The sequence below is a fragment of the Bombina bombina genome, chromosome 2, assembly GCF_027579735.1.
Source record: "Bombina bombina isolate aBomBom1 chromosome 2, aBomBom1.pri, whole genome shotgun sequence".
In the NCBI taxonomy this organism is placed as follows: domain Eukaryota; kingdom Metazoa; phylum Chordata; class Amphibia; order Anura; family Bombinatoridae; genus Bombina; species Bombina bombina.
Genome location: NC_069500.1, coordinates 1,203,206,456 through 1,203,224,974, shown reverse-complemented (window position 1 = coordinate 1,203,224,974; position 18,519 = coordinate 1,203,206,456). Strand labels below are relative to the sequence as shown.

General features: G+C 40.5%; 1 protein-coding gene across 1 annotated transcript in view; it reads right to left on the bottom strand.

Annotated features, from left to right (window-relative positions):
- Nucleotides 1–18,519, bottom strand: part of MTMR7 (myotubularin related protein 7) — a 202,491-nt gene that overhangs the window by 65,508 nt on the left and 118,464 nt on the right. Inside the window, exon 7 of the mRNA XM_053703920.1 lies at nucleotides 14,899–15,008. Coding sequence (XP_053559895.1) covers nucleotides 14,899–15,008 — 110 coding nt within the window. The remainder of the gene's footprint in view (nucleotides 1–14,898; nucleotides 15,009–18,519) is intronic.

Here is an 18,519-nt window from a genome sequence, read left to right as displayed (position 1 = left end):
GAGCAATGCATGCAAGGGGCTGTAGGATAAAACATTTTCTTAAGGTAACCCTCTAACTTTTTATCCATTGGATCTAAGAAAGCACAACTGTCCTCGACAGGGATAGTAGTACGCTTTGCTAGAGTAGAAATTGCTCCCTCCACCTTAGGAACTGTCTGCCATAAGTCCCGTGTGGTGGCGTCTATTGGAAACATTTTTCTAAAAATAGGAGAGAACGGCACACCTGGTCTATCCCATTCCTTAGTAATAATTTCTGTAAACCTTTTAGGTATTGGAAAAACATCAGTGCACACCGGCACTGCAATTGTATCACAGTCATTCAGAGCAGCTAAAACCTCCGAGTAACACGCGGAGGTGTTTAAGCTGAAATTTAAATGTAGAGATATCAGAATCAGGTTGCATCATCTTCCCTGAGTCAGAAACATCACCCACAGAAAGAAGCTCTCCTTCAGCTTCTGCATATTGTGAGGCAGTATCAGACATTGCTCTTAAAGCATCAGTATGCTCTGTATTTCGTCTAACTCCAGAGCTATCTGGCTTTCCTCTAAATTCAGGTAGTCTGGCTAATACCGCTGACAGTGTATTATCCATTAGAATAGAGTCCAGCATCCAGCATAAATCCTCAAAGAGGTGAGTGTAATCCTTTTAGAGTGACTGCCACACTCCAACGTAATAGTACAAAAGTAAAATAGAAGGATGACTCCTCAAAAGTTGTAGTCCAAAATACTTTAATAGGTACAGGTTCAGACAGCTGTCTTTTGCTGTCTGAACCTGTACCTATTAAAGTATTTTGGACTACAACTTTTGAGGAGTCATCCTTCTATTTTACTTTTGTATTATTAGTGTATTATCCATGACTGCCGCCATGTCTTGTAAAGTAAACGCTATGGGTGCCCTAGATGTACTTGGCGCCATTTGAGAATGAGTCCCTTGAGCGGGAGTCAAAGGATCTGACACGTGGGGAGAGTTAGTCGGCATAACTTCCCCCTCGTCAGATTCCTCTGGTGATAATTTTTTTAAAGACAGAATATGATCTTTATTGCTTAAAGTGAAATCGGTACATTTGGTACACATTCTAAGAGGGGGTTCCACAATGGCTTTTAAACATAATGAACAAGGATTTTCATCTATGTCAGACATGTTTGTACAGACTAGCAATGAGACTAGCAAGCTTGGAAAACACTTTAAATCAAGTTAACAAGCAAATATAAGAAACGGTACTGTGCCTTTAAGAGAAACAAATTTTGTCAGAATTTGAAAAACAGTGAAAAAAGGCAGTAAATCAAACGAAAATTTTACAGTGTGTATAATAAGCTAACAGAGCATTGCACCCACTTGCAAATGGATGATTAACCCCTTAGTTAAAAAAAAAACGGATAAAAAAAAAACGATATAGACGTTTTTTTAACAGTCACACCAAACTGCCACAGCCTTGCTGTGGGCCTACCTTCCCCAACAAACGATTTTGGAAAGCCTAAGAGCCCTTTAGAGATGTCCTATAGCATTCAGGGGGGTCCTGGAGGAATCTGGATGTCTCAGTCTGTAAAAGTTACTGCACAAAAAAGCGCTAAATTAGGCCCCTCCCACTCATAGTAACACAGTGGAAAGCCTCAGAAAACTGTTTCTAGGCAAATTTAAGCCAGCCATGTGGAAAAAACTAGGCCCCAATAAAGTTTTATCACCAAAGTATATATAAAAACGTTTAAACATGCCAGCAAACGTTTTATATTGTAAATATAAAAGAGTATTACCTCAGAAAGTAAGCATGATACCAGTCGCTATTAAATCACTGTATTCAGGCTTACCTTACATAAATTTGGCATCAGCAGCATTTTCTAGCATTCACATCTTCTAGAAAAATCTTAACTGCACATACCTCATAGCAGGATAACCTGCATGCCATTCCCCCGCTGAAGTTATCTCTCTCTTCAGTCATGTGTGAGAACAGCAATGGATCTTAGTTACAACCTGCTAAGATCATAGAAATCACAGGCAGATTCTTCTATTTTTCTGCCTGGAACAAAATAGTACAACTCCGGTACCATTTAAAAATAATAAACTTTTGATTGAAGCAAAATAACAGCTACATTTCACCACTTCTCTCTTACTACCTCCATGTTTGTTGAGAGTTGCAAGAGAATGACTGGATATGGCAGTTAGGGGAGGAGCTATATAGACAGCTCTGCTGTGGGTGTCCTCTTGCAACTTCCTGTTGGGAATGAGAATATCCCACAAGTAATGGATGATCCGTGGACTGGATACACCTTACAAGAGAAAACATTCCTACTGGGAAGAAGGATTGAGACAGAAATAAAGAAAAAAACATTATCCTGATTGAAATTGCGATCCAACACTACCTTAGGAAAAAATCCCAGCTTAGAAAGAAGGACCGATAGTAGTAGTAGATGGCGCTGGTCTATTGAGTGATTTTCTCTAGTAAGTGAAGAGAAAAAAGGCTTGATGCCTTGATGTGCTCAACAGGAAATTGGAACTAATTGTTCACCTGTATATAAACCAGCCCTGTAGCCACAGCAAACACACTCAATACTTGGTTTTACTTACCTGTTTTACTTGTTTTAATGTATGCTCTTGATAAAGACGTGTAATACGTTGAAACGCGTTGAGCAAATAAAACCTTTTATCCTTTGTTGAAAGATTGTCAAGATCTTGTTTTGCTGTGCTGAGCTGGAATCTCCTTATTTATGGAGTAAGTTACTACATTTTTTCAATTATACACTGGATACTTTTGTCATTTGGGTCTCTATTCATTTATAGTCCACTTTTGGATAAACCTGAAAATTCAGTATTTGACTCCAGGAACCTGTGGACTCTTGCCATCTGACGCTACGTTCCCTTTCAGCTGTAAAGATTCATCTTATGGAGTGAGTATACTGCACCCACATTAATTGGCTTCAATATATGCATCAAGCCTTTTTTCTCTTCACTTACTAGAGAAAATCATTCAATAGACCAGCGCCATCTACTACTACTATCTATCTATACACAGTCACAAGGGAGAGAATGCAAGAAGGCTGCGGTCTGACCTAAAGGAGAGTATCAGTTCTTAGTTCATTTGTACAGAATATTGTGTTTTTTTTTCCATCTTGCACCTCTGTATATTGTTTTCCTTTTAGAAAGAAGGACCACCTTATCTGCATGAAAAAAGTAAGGCGGAATCACACAGAAAAGCCAAAAATTCAGAAATTCTGCAAGCAGAAAAAATAGTAGAACCTTCCAAGGTAACCAGGTAATATCAACAGAATGCATCAGCTCAAACGGAGCCTGCTGCAAAACTTTAGAACAAGATGAAGGCTCCAAGGAGGAGCAACAGATTAAACACAGGTCTGATACTGACCAGAGCCTGAACAAAAGATTGGACATCTGGCAGATCGTCAGACCTAAGAGTAAAAGAATAGGCAGAGCAGAAATCTGACTCATCAGAATACTGACTGACAAACCCTTCACCAGGACTCCTGAATAAAAGACAAAAGTCTGGGTACCCCTAAAGACCACCGCGCCTGGAGTGCACAGGTGGTCTCCCATCCAGGTAGTGACCAGACCTGGCCCTGCTTAACTTCCAAAATCAGACAAGATCAGGAGCATTCAGAGCAGAGTGGCTGGAGAGTCCAAGAGAAAAACATTTGATCCACACCAACAAAAGAATAAGCGCCATATTTTATGGTAAAACTAGCGAGAAGCAGGCTTACAAGCCTGAAGCATGGTATCAATCACCTTCTCAGAGAAGCCACACCTAGCCAAATCTAGGCGTTCAATCTCCAAGCAGACAGCTTCAGAGAATCCAGGTTCGGGTGGAGGAAGAAACCTTGAAATAGAAGGTCCCTCCTTAGAGGAAATTCCAAGGAGGAAGAGAAGACATCTTCACTATATCCACGAACCAGATCCTGCGGATATAGTGAAGATGCCTTCTCTTCCACATTGGACAGAAGACATGCTCATACCAGCATGAAAGCAGATCTAGCTGAGAAAACAGCATATCTCATTCAGAAAAATCCTCGTACAGTGATGGTCCTGGGAACCGTGACCCTCTATTACTGTATAAAGAAAACAGTAATAGAAAAGTTACAGAAAATATCATTAGACACCTTTCTGTGTAGCTCTGAAAAGCAAAATACTGTAAGGAGATCAGTGAATACATAGATCCGAGGCTCAATATTAGGCTAGAATTAAAGGGCCACTAAACCCAAAATCTTTCTTTCATGATTCAGATAGAACATACAAATATAAACAACATTACAATTTACTTCTATTATTTATTTTGCTTCATTTTTTAGCTATCCCTATTTGAAGAAAAAGCAATGCACATGGGTGAGCCAATCACATGAGGCTTCTATGTGCAGCAACCAATCAGCAGCTCCTGCACATATCTAGATATGCTTTTCAGCAAAGAATATCAAGAGAATAAAACAAATTAGATAATAGAAGTAAATTAGAAAGATGTTTAAAATTGCATTCTCTTTCTAAATCATGAAAGAAAAAATGTGGGTTTCATGTCCCTTTAAGGTAACCCTTAAAAAATACAACAGAGCGAACATAAAAATACTGTAAGTCTATAAATTAAGAGCTGACCACAAAAGCTCATATAACAGACTCATACATGCTATAAAAACATAATATAGCAGACATATAATAATTACTCTTCACAGCGTGAAGACATATCAACAATCCCTATAATAAATAAAAGGAAGTACAAATTTATGGCAATAGGGATATGCCGCAGGGTATTATGCGCAACCTGAGAGAGAAAATTGAGCAGAGATAGGGAAAAAGAGTACAGAGAAGCATGTCCATATACTGTACAAGCGCTCATATATGCAGGAACTCCATTTAGTTATAATAAACTATTTAGTGAGCAGCATAGACAGACACACATAGACCGCACTGTAGTCACGGCCGGCCCATGTATTTTACCCCGACGACTCTGCAAGCAGCTCCGTATACAATAAAACTGAGAAATACACTCGATATGTATAGCGTAGCAGTGACTGTCACACAGAGACCGCATCAGAGTTATAGTCGGCTCTGGTATCTCACCCATATTCACCATAATAAACCCGTCTCTGAAAACGGACCCCATGGACCCGTTGCTCCATTAGATCCGGCACTTAGAAGGAACCCATGCTGAGAAAGAAGGGCTTACCGCCTCGCAGGACTCATCTGAAAAAATCATTCCAAGGTGCCTGCAAAGCGGTTGTAGCACTCCCGAGTACATCGGGATACACAACAGGTTCCTTTAAGGCTGAAAAAAGCATGCGAAAACAATGGCGCTGCGCCACTAAACAAAAAATTATCTACACCAAACAGCTCACAACAAATACGCTTCAACAGACATGTTAAAGAACTCGTCTCCCATTCTCTATAAAAAAGCTCATTCCCTCACAGTTGCTTCAAGTTATAAAAACAGGCATATAGATAGTATAACTGCTCTATCTGCCTTAATAAAAACGGGCCACCCTGCTATGGAGAAACAACTCCAGACTGCCTAACCAAGGATAAATAAAACTTCCAGACCCGAAACAATGGACTTGGGTGCCACCCGGTCACCCCTTGACAATGTAGTCCTTAATAAAAAATAATTCCTGAGCATTAGCCAGCTTGAGAAATATAAATAAAGGATTTACCCTCCAGGGTCACTGCTGTAGAGCAGATACAGCACCTCCAGGTATAGCCAGCTTCATCACACATCTAACAGGACAGAGTAAGCAACCCTGGCTTTCTATAATAGGGGTAACAATAATGTTAGAAGTTAAGCAAAGACAACCTCACCGCCTTCTAAGTGCTAAAAGCCACCATTACTTTTACTAAAGAGATTGACATGGACACAGCATAGCCCCTAATCCCTGCTTGCAGGGAAAAGTACCCATTAAAGGATTAAATATCTTCAGACACTAACTTGGCACATCCTCCCTTGACAGAGGCAAAGAGAATGACTGGGGATTAAAGGGAAGTGACACTTAACAGCTCTGCTGGGGTGCTCTTTGCCTCCTCCTGCTGGCCAGGAGTTAAATACCCCACTAGTAATTGGAATGAAATTATGAATTTTGCATGCCTTAGGAAAGAAAAATTGTATGCTCTATCTGGATCATGAAAGAAAGAAAAAAATCGGGTTTAGTATCCCTTTAATTAAAGTTTAGTGAAAAAAATGTACACGCTCTTGTTTGTTAGAATGTCATTTTATCTCTATCAACACTGACATTGGATGTGTTTAGCCACCCCCCAAAGAGGTTACATATATAATAATAACTATTATTTATATAGCGCCTTTTCCCAGTGGGACCAAAGCTCTTTTTCAGCACTTGCTCTCCGAATTAACTAAATCGGCAGCTGAATAGTAATAGTTGTTGTTATTATCCAATTTAATGGTCATTTTATCAACCTTAGAAGGATGAAAGGGCTGAGTCGGCCCTGCCGGGATTTGAACCTGTGACCTTTGGATCTTTAAACAGGCTTTTGTAGTCAAGGCATTTTACCAACTGAGCTATCTCACCAGCATCATAGTTAAAGTAACACTCAGGATTAATAAAGAACTGGTTGTCCCAAGCAAAAACTGCCACTTACCCAATCAGGAACACTAGGTCTATGTATACTGTGATTTGAGTCCTCCTTGGGTAAAGGTAGTATATACAACTGTTTTATTCAGTAAATTGCTCAGCCTAAGTAACTAGTAAAAAATAACTATCTTTTCCAATCAAACAACATAGAAAATAGTCCCTAGTATGTACAAAACTCACCTTTCCCCCCATACACTCAGTAGACATGCCAGATTTGTTACATCAATGAGGTGAGAGAGCGCCCTCTAACACGTCCCTCTGGAACAGCTTTATCGACTTACAATGAAGTCCAAGCAATTTTTCCAACTCTACTTTGTTTTCTCATCCAAATACTTTGTCTTGTTCTAATGCTTTCTATTCTCTTTTGTATTTTTTGCTCTGAGTTCCAAACTGCATAGGAACAAGATCTTACCTGTTATATAAGCTCACATATATAATATGTCATTTACTGGTATGTAAAACATGACAAGAATTTGTATGCCTTTGACAAGAGGGTGTTTTTTTTCTGTCATTCACTCTTGCCCCCCACCCTACCCTGTCAAAGGCATACTGATTTTAACATGTTCTTGCTCAAATTAGTTTTAACTATTACAGTTGCTTACATCATTAGGAATTTGTGTACAACTGAAACAACATTCTACACAGAGATTGTTTAAACAGTGTAGTAGCTTGTTCTGTTTCTCTAGCCGACCGCAGCAAAGGAATTAAAACAAACAATATTCTAGATATATGTTCCTTGAATCATAAACAATGCAAATTATGCTAAAAAAACAACAGTTTAAACCCCTTAACGACCACAATGTACCCTGTACGTCGCTAGTCGTTTAGGGTTTTCTATATTATAAATCGCACTGGGTCTCGCCGTAAGTGGCAGGACTCTGCTAATATACCCCCCTCCTTCCTGCTGACCACCAGAAATAGAGACTGAACTATTAAAAATGCAGTCCGGATAGAAAGACTTTCTGGATTTTTAAAAATTAATAACCATTTAAAAGGGATATTAAACTAATGATATATATGCAAATGTCTGCAAAGAAGATACATTATTATTTTCGTATTTAAAACTGGCATTTTCTTAGCACAATTACAGGGTTTTAGAAATCTTGACAAGTCCAAGGAAATAATTTTTTGAGGGAGTCCTGAATTTGGGCAGTGTGTCCCATTTTTTTTTATATAGAGACAGATTGGGACTGATTGGACCAACTCTGCTTAGGCCAGATTACAAGTGGAGCACAAACATTTGCGCGTGAGGGATAAGGGGTTTATAGCGGCTGTTTACACTCGTCGGGCTTACAGCTGGTATTAAGAGTTGAAAGTAAATGCAATCGCTTGAGCGCAATCATGATTTCCGCAATAACGATTACTGCAACTTCACTGCTTGATTTAAGCTTCTGTTTCCAGAGGCCAGATGTAACCGAGGGTGTGCACAGATTTAAGATACGTTTTTCAGAGGCCAGATGTAGCTGTATTTGCATAGATATTTGTGTGCTGCCCTTTTACTCTAATAAATTTGGTGCTGAAATTAGCTGAATGCTGCAGACCACAGCAATTTTCAACATTCGTTTCACTAAGAAATGCTAAAAAAACCCAACATAATTTATGCTTACCTGATAAATTTATTTCTCTTGTGGTGTATCCAGTCCACGGATCATCCATTACTTGTGGGATATTCTCCTTCCCAACAGGAAGTTGCAAGAGGATCACCCACAGCAGAGCTGCTATATAGCTCCTCCCCTAACTGCCATATCCAGTTATTCGACCGGAACAAGCCGAGAAAGGAGAAACCATAGGGTGCAGTGGTGACTGTAGTTTAAATTAAAATTTAGACCTGCCTTAAAAAGACAGGGGGGGTGGACTGGATACACCACAAGAGAAATAAATTTATCAGGTAAGCATAAATTATGTTTTCTCTTGTAAGGTGTATCCAGTCCACGGATCATCCATTACTTGTGGGAAACCAATACCAAAGCTAAAGTACACGGATGAAGGGAGGGACAAGGCAGGCTTAAATGGAAGGAACCACTGCCTGTAGAACCTTTCTCCCAAAAATAGCCTCCGAAGAAGCAAAAGGTATGAAGCGAAGACCAAGTCGCCGCCTTGCAAATCTGTTCAACAGAAGCCTCATTTTTAAAGGCCCAGGTGGAAGCCACAGCTCTAGTAGAATGAGCTGTAATCCTTTCAGGGGGCTGCTGTCCAGCAGTCTCATAGGCTAAGCGTATTACGCTCCGAAGCCAAAAAGAAATAGAGGTTGCCGAAGCATTTTGACCTCTCCTCTGTCCAGAGTAAACAACAAACAGTGTAGATGTTTGGTGAAAATCTTTAGTAGCTTGTAAGTAAAACTTTAAAGCACGGACCACGTCCAGATTATGTAAAAAGGCGTTCCTTCTTTGAAGAAGGATTAGGACATAATGATGGAACAACAATCTCTTGATTGATATTCTTGTTAGAAACTACCTTAGGTAAAAACCCAGGTTTTGTACGCAGAACTACTTTATCTGAATGGAAAATCAGATAAGGAGAATCACATTTTAAGGCAGATAACTCAGAGACTCTCCGAGCCGAGGAAATAGCCATCAAAAACAGAACTTTCCAAGATAAAAGTTTGATATCAATGGAATGAAGGGGTTCAAACGGAACCCCTTGAAGAACTTTAAGAACCAAGTTTAAGCGCCATGGGGGAGCAACAGGTTTAAACACAGGCTTAATTCTAACCAAAGCCTGACAAAAAGCTTGAACGTCTGGAACTTCTGCCAGACGCTTGTGCAAAAGAATAGACAGAGCAGAAATCTGTCCCTTTAAAGAACTAGCTGATAATCCTTTTTCCAAACCCTCTTGGAGAAAAGACAATATCCTAGGAATCCTAAACTTACTCCATGAGTAATTCTTGGATTCACACCAATAAAGTTATTTACACCATATCTTATGGTAGATTTTCCTGGTGACAGGCTTTCGTGCCTGTAAAAGGGTATCAATGACTGACTCGGAGAAGCCACGCTTTGATAAAATAAAGCGTTCAATCTCCATGCAGTCAGTCTCAGAGAAATTAGATTCGGATGATTGAAAGGACCATGTAGTAGAAGGTCTTGTCTCAGAGGCAGGGTCCATGGTGGAAAGGATGACATGTCCACTAGGTCTGCATACCAGGTCCTGCGCTATCAATATCACCGATGCTCTCTCCTGTTTGATTTTGGCAATCAGTCGAGGGAGCAGAGGAAACGGTGGAAACACATAAGCCAGGTTGAAGAACCAAGGCGCTGCTAGAGCATCTATCAGTGCCGCTTCTGGGTCCCTGGACCTGGATCCGTAACAAGGAAGCTTGGCGTTCTGGCGAGACGCCATGAGATCCAGTTCTGGTTTGCCCCAACGATGAACCAATTGAGCAAACACCTCCGGATGGAGTTCCCACTCCCCCGGATGAAAAGTCTGACGACTTAGAAAATCCGCCTCCCAGTTCTCTACACCTGGGATATGGATTGTTGATAGGTGGCAAGAGTGAGTCTCTGCCCAGCGAATTATCTTGGAGACTTCTAACATCGCTAGGGAACTCCTGGTTCCCCCTTGATGGTTGATGTAAGCCACAGTCGTGATGTTGTCCGACTGAAATCTGATGAACCTCAGGGTTGCTAACTGAGGCCAAGCTAGAAGAGCATTGAATATTGCTCTTAACTCCAGAATATTTATTGGGAGGAGTTTCTACTCCTAAATCCACGATCCCTGAGCCTTCAGGGAATTCCAGATTGCACCCCAACCTAGAAGGCTGGCATCTGTTGTTACAATTGTCTAATCTGGCCTGCGAAAGGTCATACCTTTGGACAGATGGACCCGAGATAGCCACCAGAGAAGAGAATCTCTGGTCTCTTGATCCAGATTTAGCAGAGGGGACAAATCTGTGTAATTCCCATTCCACTGACTGAGCATGCATAGTTGCAGCGGTCTGAGATGTAGGCGCGCAAATGGCACTATGTCCATCGCCGCTACCATCAAGCCGATTACTTCCATACACTGAGCCACCGAAGGGCGCGGAATAGAATGAAGAACACGGCAAGATTTTAGAAGCTTTGATAACCTGGATTCTGTCAGGTAAATCTTAATTTTTACAGAATCTATCAGAGTCCCTAGGAAGGAAACTCTTGTGAGTGGGGATAGAGAACTCTTTTCCTCGTTCACCTTCCACCCATGTGACCTGAGAAATGCCAGAACTATGTCCGTATGTGACTTGGCAATCTGAAAGCTTGACACCTGTATCAGGATGTCGTCCAGATAAGGGGCCACTGATATACCTCGCGGTCTTAGGACCGCCAGAAGCGATCCCAGAACCTTTGTAAAGATTCTTGAAGCTGTAGCTAACCCGAAGGGAAGAGCCACAAATTGGTAATGCCTGTCCAGAAAGGCAAACCTTAGGAACCGATGATGATCTTTGTGAATCGGTATGTGAAGGTAAGCATCCTTCAAATCCACTGTGGTCATGTACTGACCCTCTTGGATCATAGGTAGGATGGTCCGAATAGTTTCCATTTTGAACGCTGGAACTCTGAGGAATTTGTTTAAGATCTCTAGATCCAAAATGGGTCTGAAGGTTCCCTCTTTTTTTGGGAACCACAAACAGATTTGAATAAAAACCGACTGTGGAACTGGACAGATCACTCCCATAACTAGGAGGTCTTGCACACAGCGTAAGAATGCCTCTTTCTTTATCTGGTTTACAGATAATCTTGAAAGGTGAAATCTCCCTTGAGGAGGGGAAGCTTTGAAGTCCAGAAGATATCCCTGAGATATGATCTCCAACGCCCAGGGATCCTGAACATCTCTTGCCCACGCCTGGGCGAAGAGAGAAAGTCTGCCCCCTACTAGATCCGTTACCGGATAGGAGGCCGTTCCTTCATGCTGTCTTAGAGGCAGCAGCAGGCTTTCTGGCCTGCTTGCCTTTGTTCCAGGACTGGTTAGGTTTCCAGCCTGGTTTGGATTGAGCAAAATTTCCCTCTTGTCTTGTAGCAAGGAAGTTGATGCTGCACCTGCCTTGAAGTTTCGAAAGGCACGAAAATTAGACTGTTTGGCCTTTGATTTGGCCCTGTCTTGAGGAAGGGTATGACCCTTACCTCCAGTAATGTCAGCAATAATTTCCTTCAAACCAGGCCCGAATAGGGTCTGCCCCTTGAAGGGAATGTTAAGTAATTTAGACTTTGAAGTCACGTCAGCTGACCAAGATTTAAGCCATAGCGCCCTACGCGCCTGGATGGCGAATCCAGAATTCTTAGCAGTTAGTTTAGTCAAATGAACAATGGCGTCAGAAACAAAATAATTAGCTAGCTTAAGTGTTCTAAGCTTGTCAAGTATTTCAGTCAATGGAGTAGCTGTCTGAAATGCCTCTTCCAGAGACTCAAACCAGAATGCCGCAGCAGCAGTGACAGGCGCAATGCATGCAAGGGGCTGCAGGATAAAACCTTGTTGAATAAACATTTTCTTAAGGTAACCTTCTAATTTTTTATCCATTGGATCTGAAAAAGCACAACTGTCCTCAACAGGGATAGTGGTACGCTTTGCTAAAGTAGAAACTGCTCCCTCCACCTTAGGGACCGTCTGCCATAAATCCCGTGTGGTGGCGTCTATTGGAAACATTTTTCTAAAAATAGGAGGGGGGGGGAAAACAGCACACCGGGTCTATCCCACTCCTTATTAATGATTTCTGTAAACCTTTTAGGTATTGGAAAAACATCAGTACACACCGGCACTGCATAGTATTTATCCAGTCTACACAATTTCTCTGGTACTGCAATTGTGTCACAGTCATTCAGAGCAGCTAACACCTCCCCAAGCAATACACAGAGGTTCTCAAGCTTAAATTTAAAAGTAGAAATATCTGAATCAGGTTTCCCCGAATCAGAAATGTCACCCACAGACTGAAGCTCTCCTTCCTCAGCTTCTGCATATTGTGACGCAGTATCAGACATGGGCCTTAAGGCATCTGCGCGCTCTGTACTACGTCTAACCCCAGAGCTATCGCGCTTTCCTCTGAAATCAGGCAGTCTGGCTAATACCGCTGACAGGGTATTATCCATGATTGCCGCCATGTCCTGCAAAGTAATCACTATGGGCGTCTTTGATGTACTTGGCGCCATTTTAGCGTGAGTCCCTTGAGCGGGAGTCAAAGGGTCTGACACGTGGGGAGAGTTAGTCGGCATAACGTCCCCCTCGCCAGAATCCTCTGGTGATAAATTTTTTAAAGATAAAAGCTGATCTTTATTGTTTAAAGTGAAATCAATACATTTAGTACACATTCTCATATGGGGTTCCACCATGGCTTTTAAACATAATGAACAAGGAGTTTCCTCTATGTCAGACATGTTTATACAGACTAGCAATGAGACTAGCAAGCTTGGAAAACACTTTACATCAAGTTAAACAAGCAATATAAAAAACGTTACTGTGCCTTTAAGGGAAACAAATTTTGCTAAAATTTGAAATAACAGTGAAAAAAGGCAGTTAAACTAACGAAATTTTTACAGTGTATGTAACAAGTTAGCAGAGCATTGCACCCACTTGCAAATGGATGATTAACCCCTTAATACAAAAAACAGATTAACAAATTGAAAAAAAAAACGTTTTTTAAACAGTCACAACTGCCACAGCTCCACTGTGGCTTTACCTTCCTCAATATATGACTTTTGAAGCCTTTTGAGCCCTTCAGAGATGTCCTAAAGCATGCAGGGGACTGTTGAGGGAAGCTGAATGTCTCTGTCTGTAATTTTAACTGAGCAAAAAAGCGCTAAAATAGGCCCCTCCCACTCATATTACAACAGTGGAAAGCCTCAGGAAACTGTTTCTAGGCAAAAATCAAGCCAGCCATGTGGAAAAAACTAGGCCCCAATAAGTTTTATCACCAAAGCATATATAAAAACAATTAAACATGCCAGCTAACGCTTTATATTGCACATTAATCAGAGTATATCCCTCTGATAGCAAGCCTGATACTAGTCGCTATTAAATCACTGTATTTAGGCTTAACTTACATTAATCCGGTATCAGCAGCTTTTTTCTAGCAAATTCCATCCCTAGAAAAACTTAAACTGCACATACCTTAATGCAGGGTAACCTGCACGCCATTCTCCCTCTGAAGTTACCTCACTCCTCAGACATATGTGAGAACAGCAGTGGATCTTAGTTACTTCTGCTAAGATCATAGAAAAACGCAGGCAGATTCTTCTTCTAAATGCTGCCTGAGATAAAATAGTATAACTCCGGTACCATTTAAAAACAATAAACTTTTGATTGAAGAAAAAACTAACTATATTACACCACTTTCCTCTTACTACCTCCAGCTATGTTGAGAGTTTGCAAGAGAATGACTGGGTATGGCAGTTAGGGGAGGAGCTATATAGCAGCTCTGCTGTGGGTGATCCTCTTGCAACTTCCTGTTGGGAAGGAGAATATCCCACAAGTAATGGATGATCCGTGGACTGGATACACCTTACAAGAGAAATCAAAGATTTCTACATCCCTAGTGTGCACATTGTAAACACAGAAAATAATCTCAATTTAAGTGCAAAGTTTATCAATTCTTGTGCAAAAAATGTCTTAAAGTTATGGTAAATCCTAGCATTACAAAAACACTTCAGTGATGACTTGGTAAAAAAAAGTGTGCTAATCGTACCCTTTCTGTGCCACTGCCTCCTCGCTAAACTAAGTGTCTTCGGCCACCCACAGCACATCACTCTTTTTTTCAATGAGGTGACGTTTCCACCTCTAAGCCAATAGTAGTGCTAGCTGATCGGCACTGCTCTGAATGTTAGCACGGCTATTGACTTAGAGGTGGAAATGTCACCTCATTGCAAAAAAGAGCGATGTGTCGTTGGTGGCCGAAGACACTTAGTTTAGCGAGGAGGCAGTGGCACAAAAAGGGTACGATTAGCACAAAGTCATCACTGAAGGTTCTATTTATATTAAGTGCTGGTAAATCCTAGCGTTTTTTAAACATTATATCTTGCTGGTAAAGTGCAATGTAATTTCTACATGTGACACTCGAGGGGTTTGTTATTAGTGCAGTCAATGCTGTAATGTTGTTACTGTTAATTGATTAATCATTTTAAATGAGGACGACCTGTACAATACCTATCCACAGACCGCTTTATAATAGGTCCTGGTGGAATTCTGGGATCCAGACAACATTTGACAAGGGCAGCACATAGGCGATTACAGTTAGCTTTCTAGTGATATAATAGTGCTAATGTTGAGTTTAGATTGCAGTGGAAGGAGAGTTGTTGGGGCAACATTAAATTGTCATTACCAGGCAGCACAATATCTACAAACAGAATACAAGTTCACAATATTATACCTTTGCAATGAAGATTCCAGCATCCAGTATTGTTTTGATATGCTTTAGCCATCCTGAATTTTCTAGTCCCCAAAAAAAATCCCCCACGGAAGGAGATCTGAGCTCACATACTACAAAGAGAAAGGTAGGAAAAGTGTAGTTAAATGACCATATTTATACACATTTATACAATAAAAGTACGGCACAGCAGAAGCACAGGTTCTAAAATGAGAAAAAAAGCACACTTTTATGTATTACTACCCTGCACTTACATAACAAATATGTACATTAGGTTAAATACATAGTTGAAGAACGTATTACTCAAATGTTTTCTATCATGTTTATCATTGGAAAGCGATTAAAAAAAAGGGTTTTTTTTTGCATTTTAAAAGGGGAAGTAAAAGTTGCAGATGTTTAATAGTTAAACAAACATAAAAATACATAAATATGTACAACTCAGCCCTAGAACTGCTCACTGGCTGACAGGAACAACTTCCAGTTGGTTTATTGGGAACATCCATTTCATCCATTGAAAAGGGGGAAGAGTCTTTATTTTCTTTTAGGGTCTGATGATCAAAAACTCATCAGCATGAAAAGAAATCTTGAAAAGTCTTTGGGGCTTTTTTGAGCATTATATTGTAATGTACTGTATATGTCTCTCCATTGTAAAATTCTACATGGAACCTCACAGTACTGACCAGACGTCTTATATAATCTCACCAGAGATGACTGGGCCCTTAGAACAGAAACAAAAATCCTATCCCTTTAAAGTTTTGCTCAGTGACAAAAGTGCATTGCCGCCTCCAAGAAGGACATGCTCGGTTATCCAATAAGAAGCAGCCTGTGTTTGTAGCTGCTAATCACCAGCTGTGTCCTGCTCAGAACTGTCTTGGCAGTTTTCTCATTGCAGGAACTTAAGTATCTGATGTAGAGATTAAAGCATAGAAATACCAAGGAATGTTACTATTACACCAACATGTAACTTTAATACCAAGTCTAAGTTTTTAAAGGGATATAAAACCCAAATGTTTTCTTTCATGATTCAGATAGGGCAGGTAATGTAATTTTAAATATATTTCCAATGTACTACTATTAACTAATTTGCTTTGTTCTCTTGATATTATTTGTATAAAAGGATACCTAGATAGACTGCTGATTGGTTGCCTCACATACATGCTTCATGTTATTGGCTCACCCAATGCATTAACTAGCTCCCAGTAGTGCATTGCTGCCTCTTAACCAAAGGATACCAAGAGAATGAAGCAAATAAGACGACAGAAATAAATTGGAAAGTTGTTTAAAATTATATTCTTTATCTGAATCATGAAAGAAAAAACATAATTTATGTAAGAACTTACCTGATAAATTCATTTCTTTCATATTAGCAAGAGTCTATGAGCTAGTGACGTATGGGATATACATTACTACCAGGAGGGGTAAAGTTTCCCAAACCTCAAAATGCCTACAAATACACCCCTCACCACACCCACAAATCAGTTTAACGAATAGCCAAGAAGTGGGGTGATAAAAAAGTGTGAAAGCATATAAAATAAGGAATTGGAATAGTTGTGCTTTATACAAAAAAATCATAACCACCAAAAAGGGTGGGCCTCATGGACTCTTGCTAATATGAAAGAAATTAATTTATCAGGTAAGTTCTTACATAAATTATGTTTTCTTTCATGTAATTAGCAAGAGTCCATGAGCTAGTGACGTATGGGATAATGACTACCCAAGATGTGGATCTTTCCACGCAAGAGTCACTAGAGAGGGAGGGATAAAATAAAGACAGCCAATTCCTGCTGAAAAAAATCCACACCCAAAATAAAGTTTAATGAAAACATAAGCAGAAGATTCAAACTGAAACCGCTGCCTGAAGTACTTTTCTACCAAAAACTGCTTCAGAAGAAGAAAACACATCAAAATGGTAGAATTTAGTAAAAGTATGCAAAGAGGACCAAGTTGCTGCTTTGCAAATCTGATCAACCGAAGCCTCATTCCTAAACGCCCAGGAAGTAGAAACTGACCTAGTAGAATGAGCTGTAATCCTTTGAGGCGGAGTTTTACCCGACTCGACATAAGCATGGTGAATTAAGGATTTCAACCAAGATGCCAAAGAAATGGCAGAAGCTTTCTGACCTTTCCTAGAACCGGAAAAGATGACAAATAGACTAGAAGTCTTACGGAAAGACTTAGTAGCCTCAACATAATATTTCAAAGCTCTAACAACATCCAAAGAATGCAACGATTTCTCCTTAGAATTCTTAGGATTAGGACATAATGAAGGAACCACAATTTCTCTACTAATGTTGTTGGAATTCACAACCTTAGGTAAAAATTCAAAAGAAGTTTGCAACACCGCCTTATCCTGATGAAAAATCAGAAAAGGAGACTCACAAGAAAGAGCAGATAATTCAGAGACTCTTCTGGCAGAAGAGATGGCCAAAAGGAACAAAACTTTCCAAGAAAGTAATTTAATGTCCAATGAATGCATGGGTTCAAAAGGAGGAGCTTGAAGAGCCCTCAGAACCAAATTCAACCTCCAAGGAGGAGAAATTGACTTAATGACAGGTTTTATACGAACCAAAGCTTGTACAAAACAATGAATATCAGGAAGATTAGCAATCTTTCTGTGAAAAAGAACAGAAAGAGCAGAGATTTGTCCTTTCAAGGAACTTGCGGACAAACCTTTATCTAAACCATCCTGAAGAAACTGTAAAATTCTCGGAATTCTAAAAGAATGCCAGGAAAACTGATGAGAAAGACACCAAGAAATATAAGTCTTCCAGACTCTATAATATATCTCTCTAGATACAGATTTACGAGCCTGTAACATAGTATTAATCACAGAGTCAGAGAAACCTCTTTGACCAAGACTCAAGCGTTCAATCTCCATACCTTTAAATTTAAGGATTTGAGATCCTGATGGAAGAAAGGACCTTGTGACAGAAGGTCTGGTCTTAACGGAAGAGTCCACGGCTGGCAAGAGGCCATCCGGACAAGATCCGCATACCAAAACCTGTGAGGCCATGCTGGAACTACCAGCAGAACAAACGAGCATTCCTTCAGAATCTTGGAGATTACTCTTGGAAGAAGAACTAGAGGCGGAAAGATATAGGCAGGATGATACTTCCAAGGAAGTGATAATGCATCCACTGCCTCTGCCTGAGGATCCCGGGATCTGGACAGATACCTGGGAAGTTTCTTGTTTAGATGAGAAGCCATCAGATCTATTTCTGGGAATTCCCACATTTGAACAATCTGAAGAAAAACCTCTGGGTGAAGAGACCATTCGCCCGGATGCAACGTTTGGCGACTGAGATAATCCGCTTCCCAATTGTCTATACCTGGGATATGAACCGCAGAGATTAGACAGGAGCTGGATTCCGCCCAAACCAGAATTCGAGATACTTCTTTCATAGCCAGAGGACTGTGAGTCCCTCCTTGATGATTGATGTATGCCACAGTTGTGACATTGTCTGTCTGAAAACAAATGAACGACTCTCTCTTCAGAAGAGGCCAAGACTGAAGAGCTCTGAAAATTGCACGGAGTTCCAAAATATTGATCGTAATCTCACCTCCTGAGATTCCCAAACCCCTTGTGCCGTCAGAGACCCCCACACAGCTCCCCAACCTGTAAGA